Source organism: Falco cherrug, chromosome 9 (genome assembly GCF_023634085.1).
Source record: "Falco cherrug isolate bFalChe1 chromosome 9, bFalChe1.pri, whole genome shotgun sequence".
Taxonomy (NCBI): domain Eukaryota; kingdom Metazoa; phylum Chordata; class Aves; order Falconiformes; family Falconidae; genus Falco; species Falco cherrug.
Window position 1 is genome coordinate 34,418,446 of NC_073705.1, and position 11,766 is coordinate 34,430,211.

Genomic DNA, 11,766 nt, shown 5'->3' on the forward strand with positions numbered 1-11,766 from the left:
GACTTTGGCGCCAGCCCAGTGGTCCCAGCAAGGGACATCAGACCAGACTGAACAGCTGGGGAGGAACAAGGTGGCAGGCTTTGGGGTGTCATGCAGCCTGTCACAGCAGCGGTGGTGGGAAGAGGCCCTGGGATCTGCGGTGCAGCCCCAGCTCAGGGCAGCTGTGGCCCCATCTAGGTGAGACACGACCATCTGACTGCCTGGCAGCATCTGGGTAAAAGCATTCATGGAAAACAGCATCAGTGCATAGAAAATTCACCCCAGGCTGCTAATTAGTGCATTCATGATTTCTGGTCTGCCCTGTGTTTCCCAGGTTTCCAGGTTCCCGCCCAGCACACCCCACTGGGAGCAGAGGCAGGGGACACAACGTGTCTGGCTAAGCCAAGGCATCCCCAGCTCCTGGCTGAGGGGCTCTGCCTGGGGTCGCTGGTCCCCTCTATGGCTCCTGCCACTGGGGAAGGATTTGGAGTTTATTTATTTATTTATTTATATACACCTTCTGGGTCTAGCCACACGCCACGTGTCTCATCTACAAACATGTCCTGCTGTTGGGAGCTGCTTTATTTTCATTTCAGCGAGGATTTGGGTCACGGCTTTGTTTCAGGGTTTTAAAAGAGAAAAAAAAAATGTTTACGCACAACAAAGGAGACCAAGCAATCAAGGAAAAGCCCTTCTGTACTTATGGCAAAATACCAAGTGAAGCTGCATTTTTTTGCTTTGGGCAAGTTGTTTCTGCAGAACTTGAAAAAGAATACTTTTTTTAGAAAGACATGTTTAAACAGGATTAACTTAAGCAAGACTTTGTACTACAGAAAGATGCTTAGAGAATTTCTTAAAGATAGAAAAGCAAACAATTGCCTAATCTGATAATCTGATCATCTGATAAAATTTACAAGTAATTTTTTTCAGAAGAGAAAAAACTATTTACTGGAAACAGATTGTCTCAAACGAACTGAAAAATCTGATTAGGTAAAGAGCATTATCTCAAAGGACAATTTTACAGAAAGCTGCTTGGAATGAGGCAGAAGCAGAAGCAACATATTTAGGAAGAAAACGGGGGGTGGGGTGGGTGGGTGGGTGTGAGGGAGAAGAATTAAATCATTAATTATTTACTGCAACCAACGTGGCTTTGTGATATACCAGGAAACTATAATGAATGCAAGCTTTTCTTCTTAAATAACTCAAATAACTTTCATTAAATTTTCATTTCTGCTTTCTGACTTTGTTCTTCAGAGAAGAAAGGCTTAGGACAGGACCTATGAAGGAAGCAGCAGAGGGACAAACACAGAGCATCACTGTGCTATGGCCATCTTGTGCTCCTGTGTTTTTCACTAGAAGTCACTCTGCAAAGCTTCTCACTGAAGGATGCTGCAGATGCCAAAAGTTTACAGGGACCGATAAAGCAAGTGGGCAAAGACTTGCAATATCCATCATGGAGCATTCAGTAGTATCACAGGATGGGAGATTGTTTGCAGGAAGAGTCCCAGGCAACTTTCTGTGCTCTGCTAGAGGCATGTTATAGGGTAAGATGAGCATTTCAGCTGCCATAAGCGTAGCATCCTACAGGAGTCGGCAAGGCCAGCACAAGGACCTCCAGCATCAGAGAGGAATCACTGTCATTCACTTCTATCAAGCAAATTCTAGTAACAAATTCTGTTATAAAAAATAACCCACAACAGCATTTGGAAAGATTGTTCTCCACCCAAAATTATTTCCTGTGTTCCTCCCCCATGTCTCATCCATCTACTTTGCCTTTCATGGCTACTTCTAGGTGATGCAGATCTTCCAGGAAATTTTAAAGGAAGCATGGCTGACTGAAAATTCGGCAGTATCCCAGTGTGTGACTGAGTAATTTCTATTTGAAATGCTACTTTGCCTCACAACTAGATTCTTCTTCCCTGAAACAAGCTGATTCTTCTGATGGTCACATCATTAAGACATCAAGGTTTTCTGATGAGCCTCAGAATTTTGGCTGGCAGAAACAAGGATGTTTTTATATAATAACTGTTCTTTCATGAGGCTAAAAAAAAAAAGCTGACAACACACCGTGGAACCTCTGAGATCACCACCTTCTCTGTAAATGCCATGGTGCAACAGATAGAGTGTGTGCAGTGTGTGGGGCAACACGTTCGGTTGTTCTACAAATGCGTGTTGAACTGGAGAAAGAAATGAGACCTCCTGACCGCTCAGGGTAAATGAAATGGTCAGGTCTGCAAGTGCAAACAAAAGTCATCCAGATCACACCCATTCCAAAAGGGGCTGGCTGCAACAAAAGTCAGAAAGAAATTTTCAAGCCCCCCTACAAGGGAACTACAACCTTCTTCAAGGAGCTTTCTGCACACAACAGACCCTCTTCTCTCTTGTTCAGAGGAAACCCATGCAAAGACCTACAATCCATCAGGAGAGATGCTGTACGGGGGGCAATCAGCTCTGCTGAAGGGTGATGTCTTTCTGCACTGAAGGTTTAAAAACATTTCCCATACTACAGCACAGGAAAAATAGCTATTAGTAATTAAACAACTGCTAGTCAATATGACAACAGCAGCTAGAGACCATCCTGATGCCACATGGAATGAGCAGCCTTCTTTCTCGTGGCAGAAAGCAGATGGGCCTGTTTAATAACTCCCTGACCTGTTTTCTTTTGGTCCACATGCCTCTGTTAGTTTAAAATATTGCTAAAAATGTGAAAACCAGTCATCATTATGTTTAACATTGAAGTTTAAGCCACCTCTTCTTCAGTTTATAAATAAAGGTCAATGTACTGAGCTGGGTTTTAGAGAGCAGATTTTGTTTCATGTGAACTTAGGTATAACAGTTCAGCCTCTATTTTCCACTTACGTAGGGAGCCTGGGATGAAGAAACACCTTCTCATACGCTTTCCCATGCAAAGAAATGCGCTGCAGTTTTGTTCAGAGCAAATGCTCAGAACCTGGCAGTATTCAACACAATTTGTCCCAAGCCTACAAAGACAGAAATATGTAAATGTTTTATGTCTTAAAGTAGCCAGACTTCATCTTATTTCTTTGTGAAGTACGGATATTGATAATGATATTCAGCCAAACATAAAATGAACCCTCTGTGGTTGGCAGCTACCTGCACACCCAGTTTGCTGCATAAACGATGACAGACAAGGGATGATTTTTGCAGCGCTGCTTGGTCACATGTATACACACTGGATTTGAAGAAAGCACTTGAGTCAGAAAATACGCAACACAAAATGAATTACTCGGCTTTATTACCAAAACATCTCAGATAAACCATAAGAGATAGGCACTGTGTACATCTCTAAGCTCCTTTTATATTCGGATTTTGCACATTGCATATCAGAATCACACGCTGGACTGTCTTGTAATTACATTTCAGGATTTCTTTCTTTCTCGATTCTTCCCTCTTGGCTTCTCAGTTGTTGAAAGAAAAAACCCTACCCACATTAAAAATGGGATTAATTACCATTTTTATCGATTTTCACAAAAGTACTCTATTGCCTCTAAGGAGATGTTTCTGTGCTGTTGGTTTTTCACCACAGACCTGTTAGATCTCTTCCTGATCCACGTTGGTAGTTTTCAAGGTCCAGGGGTAAGAGCGCCAGCTCGGAGACAGCGGTAGTGAATTCTGTGTCTGATGGAGCCAGGAATCACCTGAGCTACAAGGGGGTCCAGGCCCCCAGGTCGCAGGGGAACTGCAGGCACTACAATGCTGACTACATGGGAAAGGCTACGCAGGAGCCATCGTGTCTCAGAGAACACATCACTGAGATATCAATTTCAGTGAAACATCTAAAAACCCAGTTTCCTCATCTATGTTTCCTGTACTTTGCAAATAAACGTGGCTGATGAAGGGGGGAAAAAACCCACAAAAACAAACAAACAAACAAAAACAGAAAAAAAGAAAAGAAAAAAGAGAGAAAAAAAAGAGGGGAAAAAAAGGGGGGGAGAGCAGGGAGGAGAAGAAAGGAAACAAAGTGCCAGTCAGGAGTAACATAAAGGCTCCTCTCCTCACCCTGTCACTGCTCTAGTTAAAAGCAGAACATTTTAATCAACTACATTCAGGCGGTCCAAATAACGACCAATTCCAAAATCATTCACAGACAGCACTAATTTTACAAGAGACAAGGGCAAGATACGTAACAAATCAAATCAGCAGCTTTATGGATGCCTCTTCATTATGTCGACAATTTCCTGGTACAAAACCTCAGTTGCATCAAGCCCCAGCAGGAAATCCAGGTGGTTCCACTGGGGAATCACCTTATGGTGGACCAGGTTCTTAACCAGGGGGAGCAGGAGGGCAACGTCCCGGGGATCAGCCAGGCAGTCCACGCCACCGCTCCATATGGCCGTCGGCACTTTCATGTTCTTCACGTCATAGCGTGGTGGACCCACCTGAAGAGACAGGAAACCAGGGTTCCACAAAGGAGAGAGACTGCTGCCACGCAATAAAATACACACTGTGCAAGAGCAATTGCTATTCTTTGGGAATTAAGGAAAAAAACCACCAACCTGGAAAGGCTTTCTTCCAGAAAGAAATCTTACTAAAAGATGCGGTGTAACTTTATGTGCTACAATTTAATGAGTAAATTTAAATTAATTAGTAAATTAGTTCTGCCCTGCTAGAAGTTCTGGTTCTGATACTACAGACTATTTGATCAACTTTGATAAGCAGGCAAAAATTTAGCTGCCCTGATCTAATGCTGGTGGATCATCCTGCTTCAAGCAGGAGGCTGGAGGTCAGACCTCTAGAGGTCCCTTCCAGCCAGCTCTGCTGCGGTTTGAGGTTACACTTCATGCAAGCACTAGCCTTTCCTTCAGCTTCTTAACAGCAGGAAAGTGTTCAGAAGCAAGTTCTTGAAAATAAGACACACGTGGAAGGCTGTTTTAGCTCAACACCATGAGGACTCGCCATCAGGTGATTTGTCAGCATTGTATCTTCTTACCTCCCGCATAACTATTCCAGTTAAGAAACATGTCACTTTCTGAACAACTTCATTTTTCTGGCTTGAGGAAGAAAGCAGCTTTTTTCCTGTGCCTCTGGTACTCTTCTTGCTATAGAACAAGAATTGCCTGAGCTCCCAAGGGATGCAGAGTTCACTGCTCACCATTCACCCTGGCAGTCTGGGTGGCAGAAGGGCTTAGCACCTTGCTTTCCATAATGGCTAGACAATTTACGATGAGCGTGCAGATTGCAGTTTTATAGGTTTCAGATAGTAACTGGTCACACAGTCATTATTGTTGCTTTTCTATGGCAGATTATGGATTCTTAACAAAAATGCTGGATAAGTGAAAAGCATCTAATACTTTATTCCATTCAGAAGGTATTTGTAAAATATTTAGAATAGATTATACTGTTACAGATTTAGAATAGAAAATACTGTTGTTCCAAGTGGAAGTCCTGCTGACTTGCTACTTGCATGCCCAGATTGTGAAGAGAGGACAATACATTTAGAAGAATTGCACCAGGCACGAATAGAAACAGAATGTGCAAGTAAAAAGGAAGACCACGACCTAGGCCATTTGAAGCAGCTTACCTGTCTATAGCGAAGACTGTTATACATGCTCCCACCATCATATGCTCTCAGTGCACCACTTTGAACTCCCTGCAGCAAATTCAGACATGCAATGGTCTACATGAAATCATAGCACTGTGTGTGGGGGGCATAATCAGTTTAAAAGATGAAACTGAAAAGTTTATAAAATAATACAATATTATAAATGGGATAAACAATAATATTATAAATAGGGTAAATGAACAGAGATTACTTTTATATGGGTTTTGGCTAACATCAGGATGGGAGGAAATTAAAATGGTCTAGAAAATGGGATTGTAACTCAAAATATTCCTTGTAGACTGAAGAAGTGGCCTGAAACGATGTGATCAAAGATGTGTTGGTTGGAAGGAGCCTCTGAACATCTCCCATCTAACTGGAGCAGGACTATCAGCAATACAAGGTCAGGGTGGCCATAGCTTGACCCTGCCAGGACTTGAGCCCCCCTAGGATGGAGACCCCCCACCTGTACAACCTGTCCCATGGCTGCTCTCCATTCCAAGGGAAGGATTCCTCACCTCCAACCTGATCCACCTGGGCTGTAATTTGTGCTTACTGCTCCTAGTTTTGGTCTTTGTCACCACTCATCAGATAAGCTGAAGTCCAGTAAAGAATCTCATAAAAAATTATACATAGAAAAGAAAAACTGTTGGACATACACAGAATGAGGACTAATGCTGCTGAGCCACAGCACTTCAGAAAATGGACTGTGTGTTCTTGCTACAAACCCCACAAAATTATTTTGGGGTGTCTAAGCCGGAGTGCCACACCAGGAAGAAGCTGTGCTCTGCATACAGCCTGAGGCACACACTTCAGAGAAGATGCATGAAATGGTGAGGGTCCAGCAGGGATCATGAAGAGGCCATTTGAATCCATGATCTACAAAGAAATGTGCAAACATCCAGGTACCTTTAACCTAGGGCAGAGAGAACGAGGGCAGCATAGCACAATTTCGGTGTTGGAGGGGCTCTGGTAGCGACTGTTCTCCATGCCCACAACAGGAAGAAGGAGAAATAATCAGCTTAATTAATAACACATGTAATTGGATGCTGTCCAGGAGAATCTCTGCTACAATCTGACTGCTAACTGCACTCGGGCTGTGGGACAAGACTGGAACTAGTCTGAAATAAGACCCCTGAAATGTGCCTGCTGTTGATGCAGGGTCCTCAGCTCCAAATGTTTCTCTCTGCAGATCCACTCCTTTGGGGCCACTCTACTTGATGATGTACAGGCAGCTCAAGAAGCTGCTGAGCGTTTTATGAAGGGGTGAAAACAAAACCAACAAAGATACCACTGATGTGTTGCAGCAACCATCACAAGAGACTGACCACGAAGGACCATTAAAATGCTCCATACTCTCTTTTGCATGGGAAAGTAGCTGGGAAGGTTTACCTGCAACCAGTGGATTACATTTTGTACTGAAGTCCCTGCTGGGGAGTGTGCTGCGTACACATCTACTCGGCTCTAGAAGGAAACGAGAGCATTTCACAAGGGGTTTCACCTAGCTCCATAAAACAGGGCAGCCAAGACTTTGTCCTTCGGAAGGACACCGAGGGGCCTCTGCAGATTTATTGCTACGTACCATATTTACGTTACTCCAGTTAAATCCAAAGAGCATAGACAAGACGCTCTTGCAGGTCTTTGAGCAGGCACAGAATTTGGAAAGGACCAGCTCACCCAAGGCAGTGTGCGGTAGGAACTCTTTGGTGCCAAACATCTCCTGTAAAATTACAAATGTATTCATAAAATACAAAGACTGGTCATGCTTTTCCTCAAAGCACCACCACTTCATAGCTTCTACTGCACCTCCACACTGACGTATGGGGTTGCCCACAAGTGGACACTTCCCTGCACCTCGTTAAATGCTCCTGTTCTATGGTTTTTACATGCATGAACTCTTTACATTCATTGTACTCTTAGGATAAATGGTAGGGCTCATTTCACAGTCTCCACAATGGTTTTATTCCTCAATGTTCTGACACCTGCTGTGTGCACGCCTGCCCATACCACTAGTTCTCTTGGCTCTAATTCTGCCAGAATATTTTGGGAAGTAAACTGAGGACAGGACAGAAAGACTCTGGACTGAGTTGTGTGATTCCCTTCATTATATGAAAACAGATGGAACACGGAGTTCCTCTCTGCAAATGATTTGAAATAGGCTGTGTAGGTAATTTCCAATCTCTGTGAAAAACTACATTCATTTTGGCTACGCAAAATATAGTCTGGACCAACATACCTTAAGCCCATACTCAGAAAAGAATGCGAGCTTTTTAAATGGACTTTGAACAAATATAACTGTGGCCACAGGTGCTAAAGCAAAGTACATCTTGATTTTCTGAGCCAGCTGAGGCATAGTGGAAAAGGCTATAAAAGCTGAAAAAAAAAAACCCAAAGAAGAAAAAAAGTCTTACTCTTTCTAAACATTCATGAATACAGTTTGACTTCAGTAAGAACTAACTGTTTTACAAATCCCAAAGATAATGTAGACATCCTATACTGTCATCAAGATCACTCAAAAAGACCCACTTACCTATAGTGGTTCCTTGTGAATGACCAATATAATATAACTGCTTCTGTCCTGTTTTCTGTTCAATAAAATTTATAGTTGCTGGGAGGTCATATTTAGCCATTTCATCAAAGCTGCAGGAGGAAGAGTAGTCATCTTAATGAGAGGCATAGCATCTACATATGAACAACCATCACCAACAAACCGCAAAACCAGTGGAGAGGGCAGGACAACCCTAAAAGCTTCTTCATCATACTGAGTGTGTTCTTGGGTAAGCACATGGGTTTTGAACTAGAGCAGCAGCATCTTTTGAGGACAAGTCAATTGTTTCCGAGATCTACAAACTACCCATTTACCTGAAAGCCCAGAATTCCTCCCATTTGGGAGACAGGACCAGATGTCGCTTGGACCAAGTGTTCCCTCTGCTGTTGCCTATCCAAACGTCATAGCCAGCATCTGCGAGAATGAAGCCCAGGCTGTTGTTGGCCAAATTGGTAACCCATATGCTGCCTTCTCCAAATAAACCGTGTTGCAGAAATGTGACAGGCCTTGGACCTGGAAGACAGGCATTGTGATGACTTTATTTTTTTTTTTTTAATGCTGTCTGTCATCATTTGAGATGGTTTATGGATTCTCTTTGTCGTTAATTATGGCAGCCAAAGTGTATGGAGGTTTGTGTCAGTGTCAGGTAGGTCCATTCCTTGATTTCGGTAGAACAGATTTGCTATGCAGCAGACACAGTGGGTGCACCATATCTCAGAGCCCTTTACCCTTTACCCAACACCCCTTCCCACCTCCTCTGCAGATGACTGATAATTAAAAAAATGAACACCTAGAGTTGAGGGACAGTATAAAAAAACCCCAAAGTCTTCCCATGCCCCTTATTTTCTCCAATCCCTGAAGAATCCTGGAAGGTCTTCCTCACCCCAGACATGTCCCAGCAAGATGTGCTTGTGTGTTCTTTGCTGGAGTGACAAATTTCACCAGGAGGCAGAATAATTTTTTTTCGTCTGGCCTACTGTTACTTTGGCCATGCTCTTGGGGCTAGGAGGGAAGGGTTTGAACACCTGGAGATGGGGAAGAGAATCAAACCCTTGTCTCCCACACCCTGTGGCAGGTCCCTCATTACTATCTTAAACATATACAATATGTAATGTGATATGACTATTTCAGAAACATCTCACAGCATTTGCTTTTTTCTGCAAGGACACTGTCCGTCAGGTATTTTCCAAGTCACAAGCAGAGCAGTACCTACGCTCTGGACCTCAGCAGGTTTTTGGCAGAGAGGCTTTGCTGATAGACTTAGCAGTACTTGGGCAGCTCTTCAGGAAAACATGGAGGTGCCTAGAGATGTGGTAGGATAAGATGCACCTTTTAATGGATCTAGAACCTCCCAGTTGTCACACCTCACAGGACAAGAGGGTCCCCTGGAAGCTCCTCAAGGAGTACCAAGCTGGTCTGCTGACCCACCACATGGCTGCAGGACCACATTTTAGAAGCCAGGCTCCCAGAGAAAATCTAAGGTGTGCCTGAGGCACCAGCGGCTGGGATGGATGGGCTGCTTCTCATTGCTAGGACTGCAGCCTGCCAGGTATGTGGGGCATCACCCACACTCAGGTCTCCAGGAAGGGTGAGAAAACAGGACTGAAAGGGACCAGCCTTCCCTATAAGTTCTTATTGATTAAAACAGAGGCTACAGATACCAAGTCATGGAGAATCTTGAAAACCCTCTTGCACAAGCCTTGGTATCCCAGTCAGAAGACAACAGCATAAGGTGTGGGTTTCCTGTATGACACAGATACTGATTTTACCTTGGCTTCCAGCATTTTTTCTCCCATAAGGAATTCTGTTTAGCTGAAGGATATAGCCATCTTCTGTCAGCACATCATACTCCTCACTGGGGTATCCCCAGAAGGAGACCATTTCACTCTGCAAGAAGAAAAAGGCAAAGGATAATGCTTTCAAGACTCCATGATGCTTGTCTTCAAGGTAATCTGTAAATGTAGTATTTGATACCGGATGTTTCCCAGATACTTCCTGCCTCCACTCCAATGCCATCATACTTACAATGTTCATCCGTGCTTCTGGATTCTTAGAATATGGAAAATTAAAGAGGCATCGCCCAGATACCATCCCATGGACCACGGATGTCAAAGCTAGAGCCAGCCACATCCTCGCTTTGCCTGGAACAACACATCCACAGTGTCAGTGACATCAGAAGCAGGGAGACTTGAACCAGATCCACACCTACAGGTTTTGATTTCATACCACTTAGATGCTCTCTTGATGTCCAGAGAGAAACACTGCTCGCTGATCAAAGCCCAGGAGACACAGCAGCACATGGGGAAGAACAACCTGTGCTTTCGCTGTAAGCTAACAATGGGTGATTTTCAGCAGCAAAAGGAGAGACGTGGGCAGGAAAACACTCCAGATAGGACTCAGACTTTGGTGCCCTAGATGACCACTTAAAGCATTATGCATGTACAGTGGCTCAGGAAACACACCTCAACTGGGATATTTTCAGGAGGTGGAACAGACTTTCAGGAATTCCAGTAAGAGGCAAGGCAGCAATACTTGCAATGCTCTACAGACCACGGAAATTCCAAGTGTGTTAAAATGTAACATCACATGTGTGATCTTTTTTCTTATTTTTGTCTAATATATCTGCTTCTGTCTGAAAGACACCAGAAGACACCTTTGAACCCCAGTCTGTAGAGCATTTAGCTGCTGGAGCTTGAGGGCAACTTGGTGCTTTCTACAGGAACTTCAGGACTGCAAGGCAAGGCACGTCAAACAGAAAATCACCGAACATTTAATTATGCTTTTAAAAACAACCTATTACAGTACTGCGGGCTCCTATTTTGAATGGTAAATTCCAGTGTTCACCACATGGTCTCCTCAGCAGGCTGACAGCTGAGCAAACACTGTCTCCCACATCACCTTTAATAAATAGCTACCAGTCTCTTAACTCAGCAAGACACACAAGGCAGAGAAATGTGAAGTCCTCCACATGGGAGGAAAAAAACCTCTGTGCCACGGTACCAGGTGGGTAGGCTGGGTGCAAGGAAACACATCAGACAAAAAGCAGCTTGAGGAGGAGGTGGGAACTGCAGCTGACAATAAGATTACCAAGGCTGCACCCTGGCAGTGGTGAATGCTGCACTGGGCAGAGCTCAGGCACCAGGTCCAGGGAAGAGGCTATTGCCTCTGCTGGGCACTGGGGAGACCACAGCTGCATACTGTGACATCTAGGGGCTGCCCAGTACAAAACTTATGTAACCAGCTAGAGTGAATCTCGTGCAGGGCTACTGCATTGGTGGGGTGGAAGCCAGTGAGGGAGCTGGGCTTGCTCAGCTGGAGACAAGGAGGCAAAGGGGGATCCAACAGCATCTTCCTGCCACCCAAAAGTGTCCCAGAGGCACCAGAGCCAGGTTCTGCTTGGAGTGGCACAGCAAGAGCCCCAGAGGCACCAGCGCAAGCTGCAGATCCCAGGCCAGATTTCTTTTAACAATACACAAAGGATGTAGAATATTACTTGTCATATCAGTTAAGACACAGTGCAAGCCACTTCTCCCTTATCTCTTCCCAGCTGCATTACAGGGAAGGGTATGCCTGAGAGACAGTGAGCTTTGTAACATTGCCCTGCTATTTGCATCACCTATTAACACAACTGTCCAAGTCTACCCAGGAGGCAGAGAGAGGATAACAGGTTGATTTTCAT

At 44.2% G+C, this 11,766-nt stretch overlaps 1 protein-coding gene across 1 annotated transcript; it reads right to left on the bottom strand.

Annotated features, from left to right (window-relative positions):
• Positions 1-4,145: 4,145 nt before the first annotated feature.
• Positions 4,146-10,217, bottom strand: LOC102050016 (lipase member K-like). The gene is made up of 9 exons (XM_055720639.1): positions 10,113-10,217; positions 9,857-9,974; positions 8,402-8,501; positions 8,070-8,179; positions 7,776-7,912; positions 7,122-7,259; positions 6,932-7,003; positions 5,522-5,590; positions 4,146-4,379 (listed from the first exon to the last, which is right to left on the bottom strand). Exons 1-9 carry the CDS (start codon positions 10,215-10,217, stop codon positions 4,146-4,148), a joined length of 1,083 nt encoding a protein of 360 aa, XP_055576614.1.
• Between the last annotated feature and the right edge of the window lie 1,549 nt (positions 10,218-11,766).

Bases quoted from the DNA above. Each gene is read 5' to 3' on its own strand.
- LOC102050016 (XM_055720639.1), bottom strand. From the start codon at position 10,217: ATGTGGCTGGCTCTAGCTTTGACATCCGTGGTCCATGGGATGGTATCT. The intron at 8,502-9,856 runs GTAAAATCAGTA...TCATTCTCGCAG, and splicing joins AAAAAATGCTGGAAGCCAAG to ATGCTGGCTATGACGTTTGG. The intron at 7,260-7,775 runs GTATGTTGGTCC...GTAATTTTACAG, and splicing joins TTTCTGAGTATGGGCTTAAG to GAGATGTTTGGCACCAAAGA.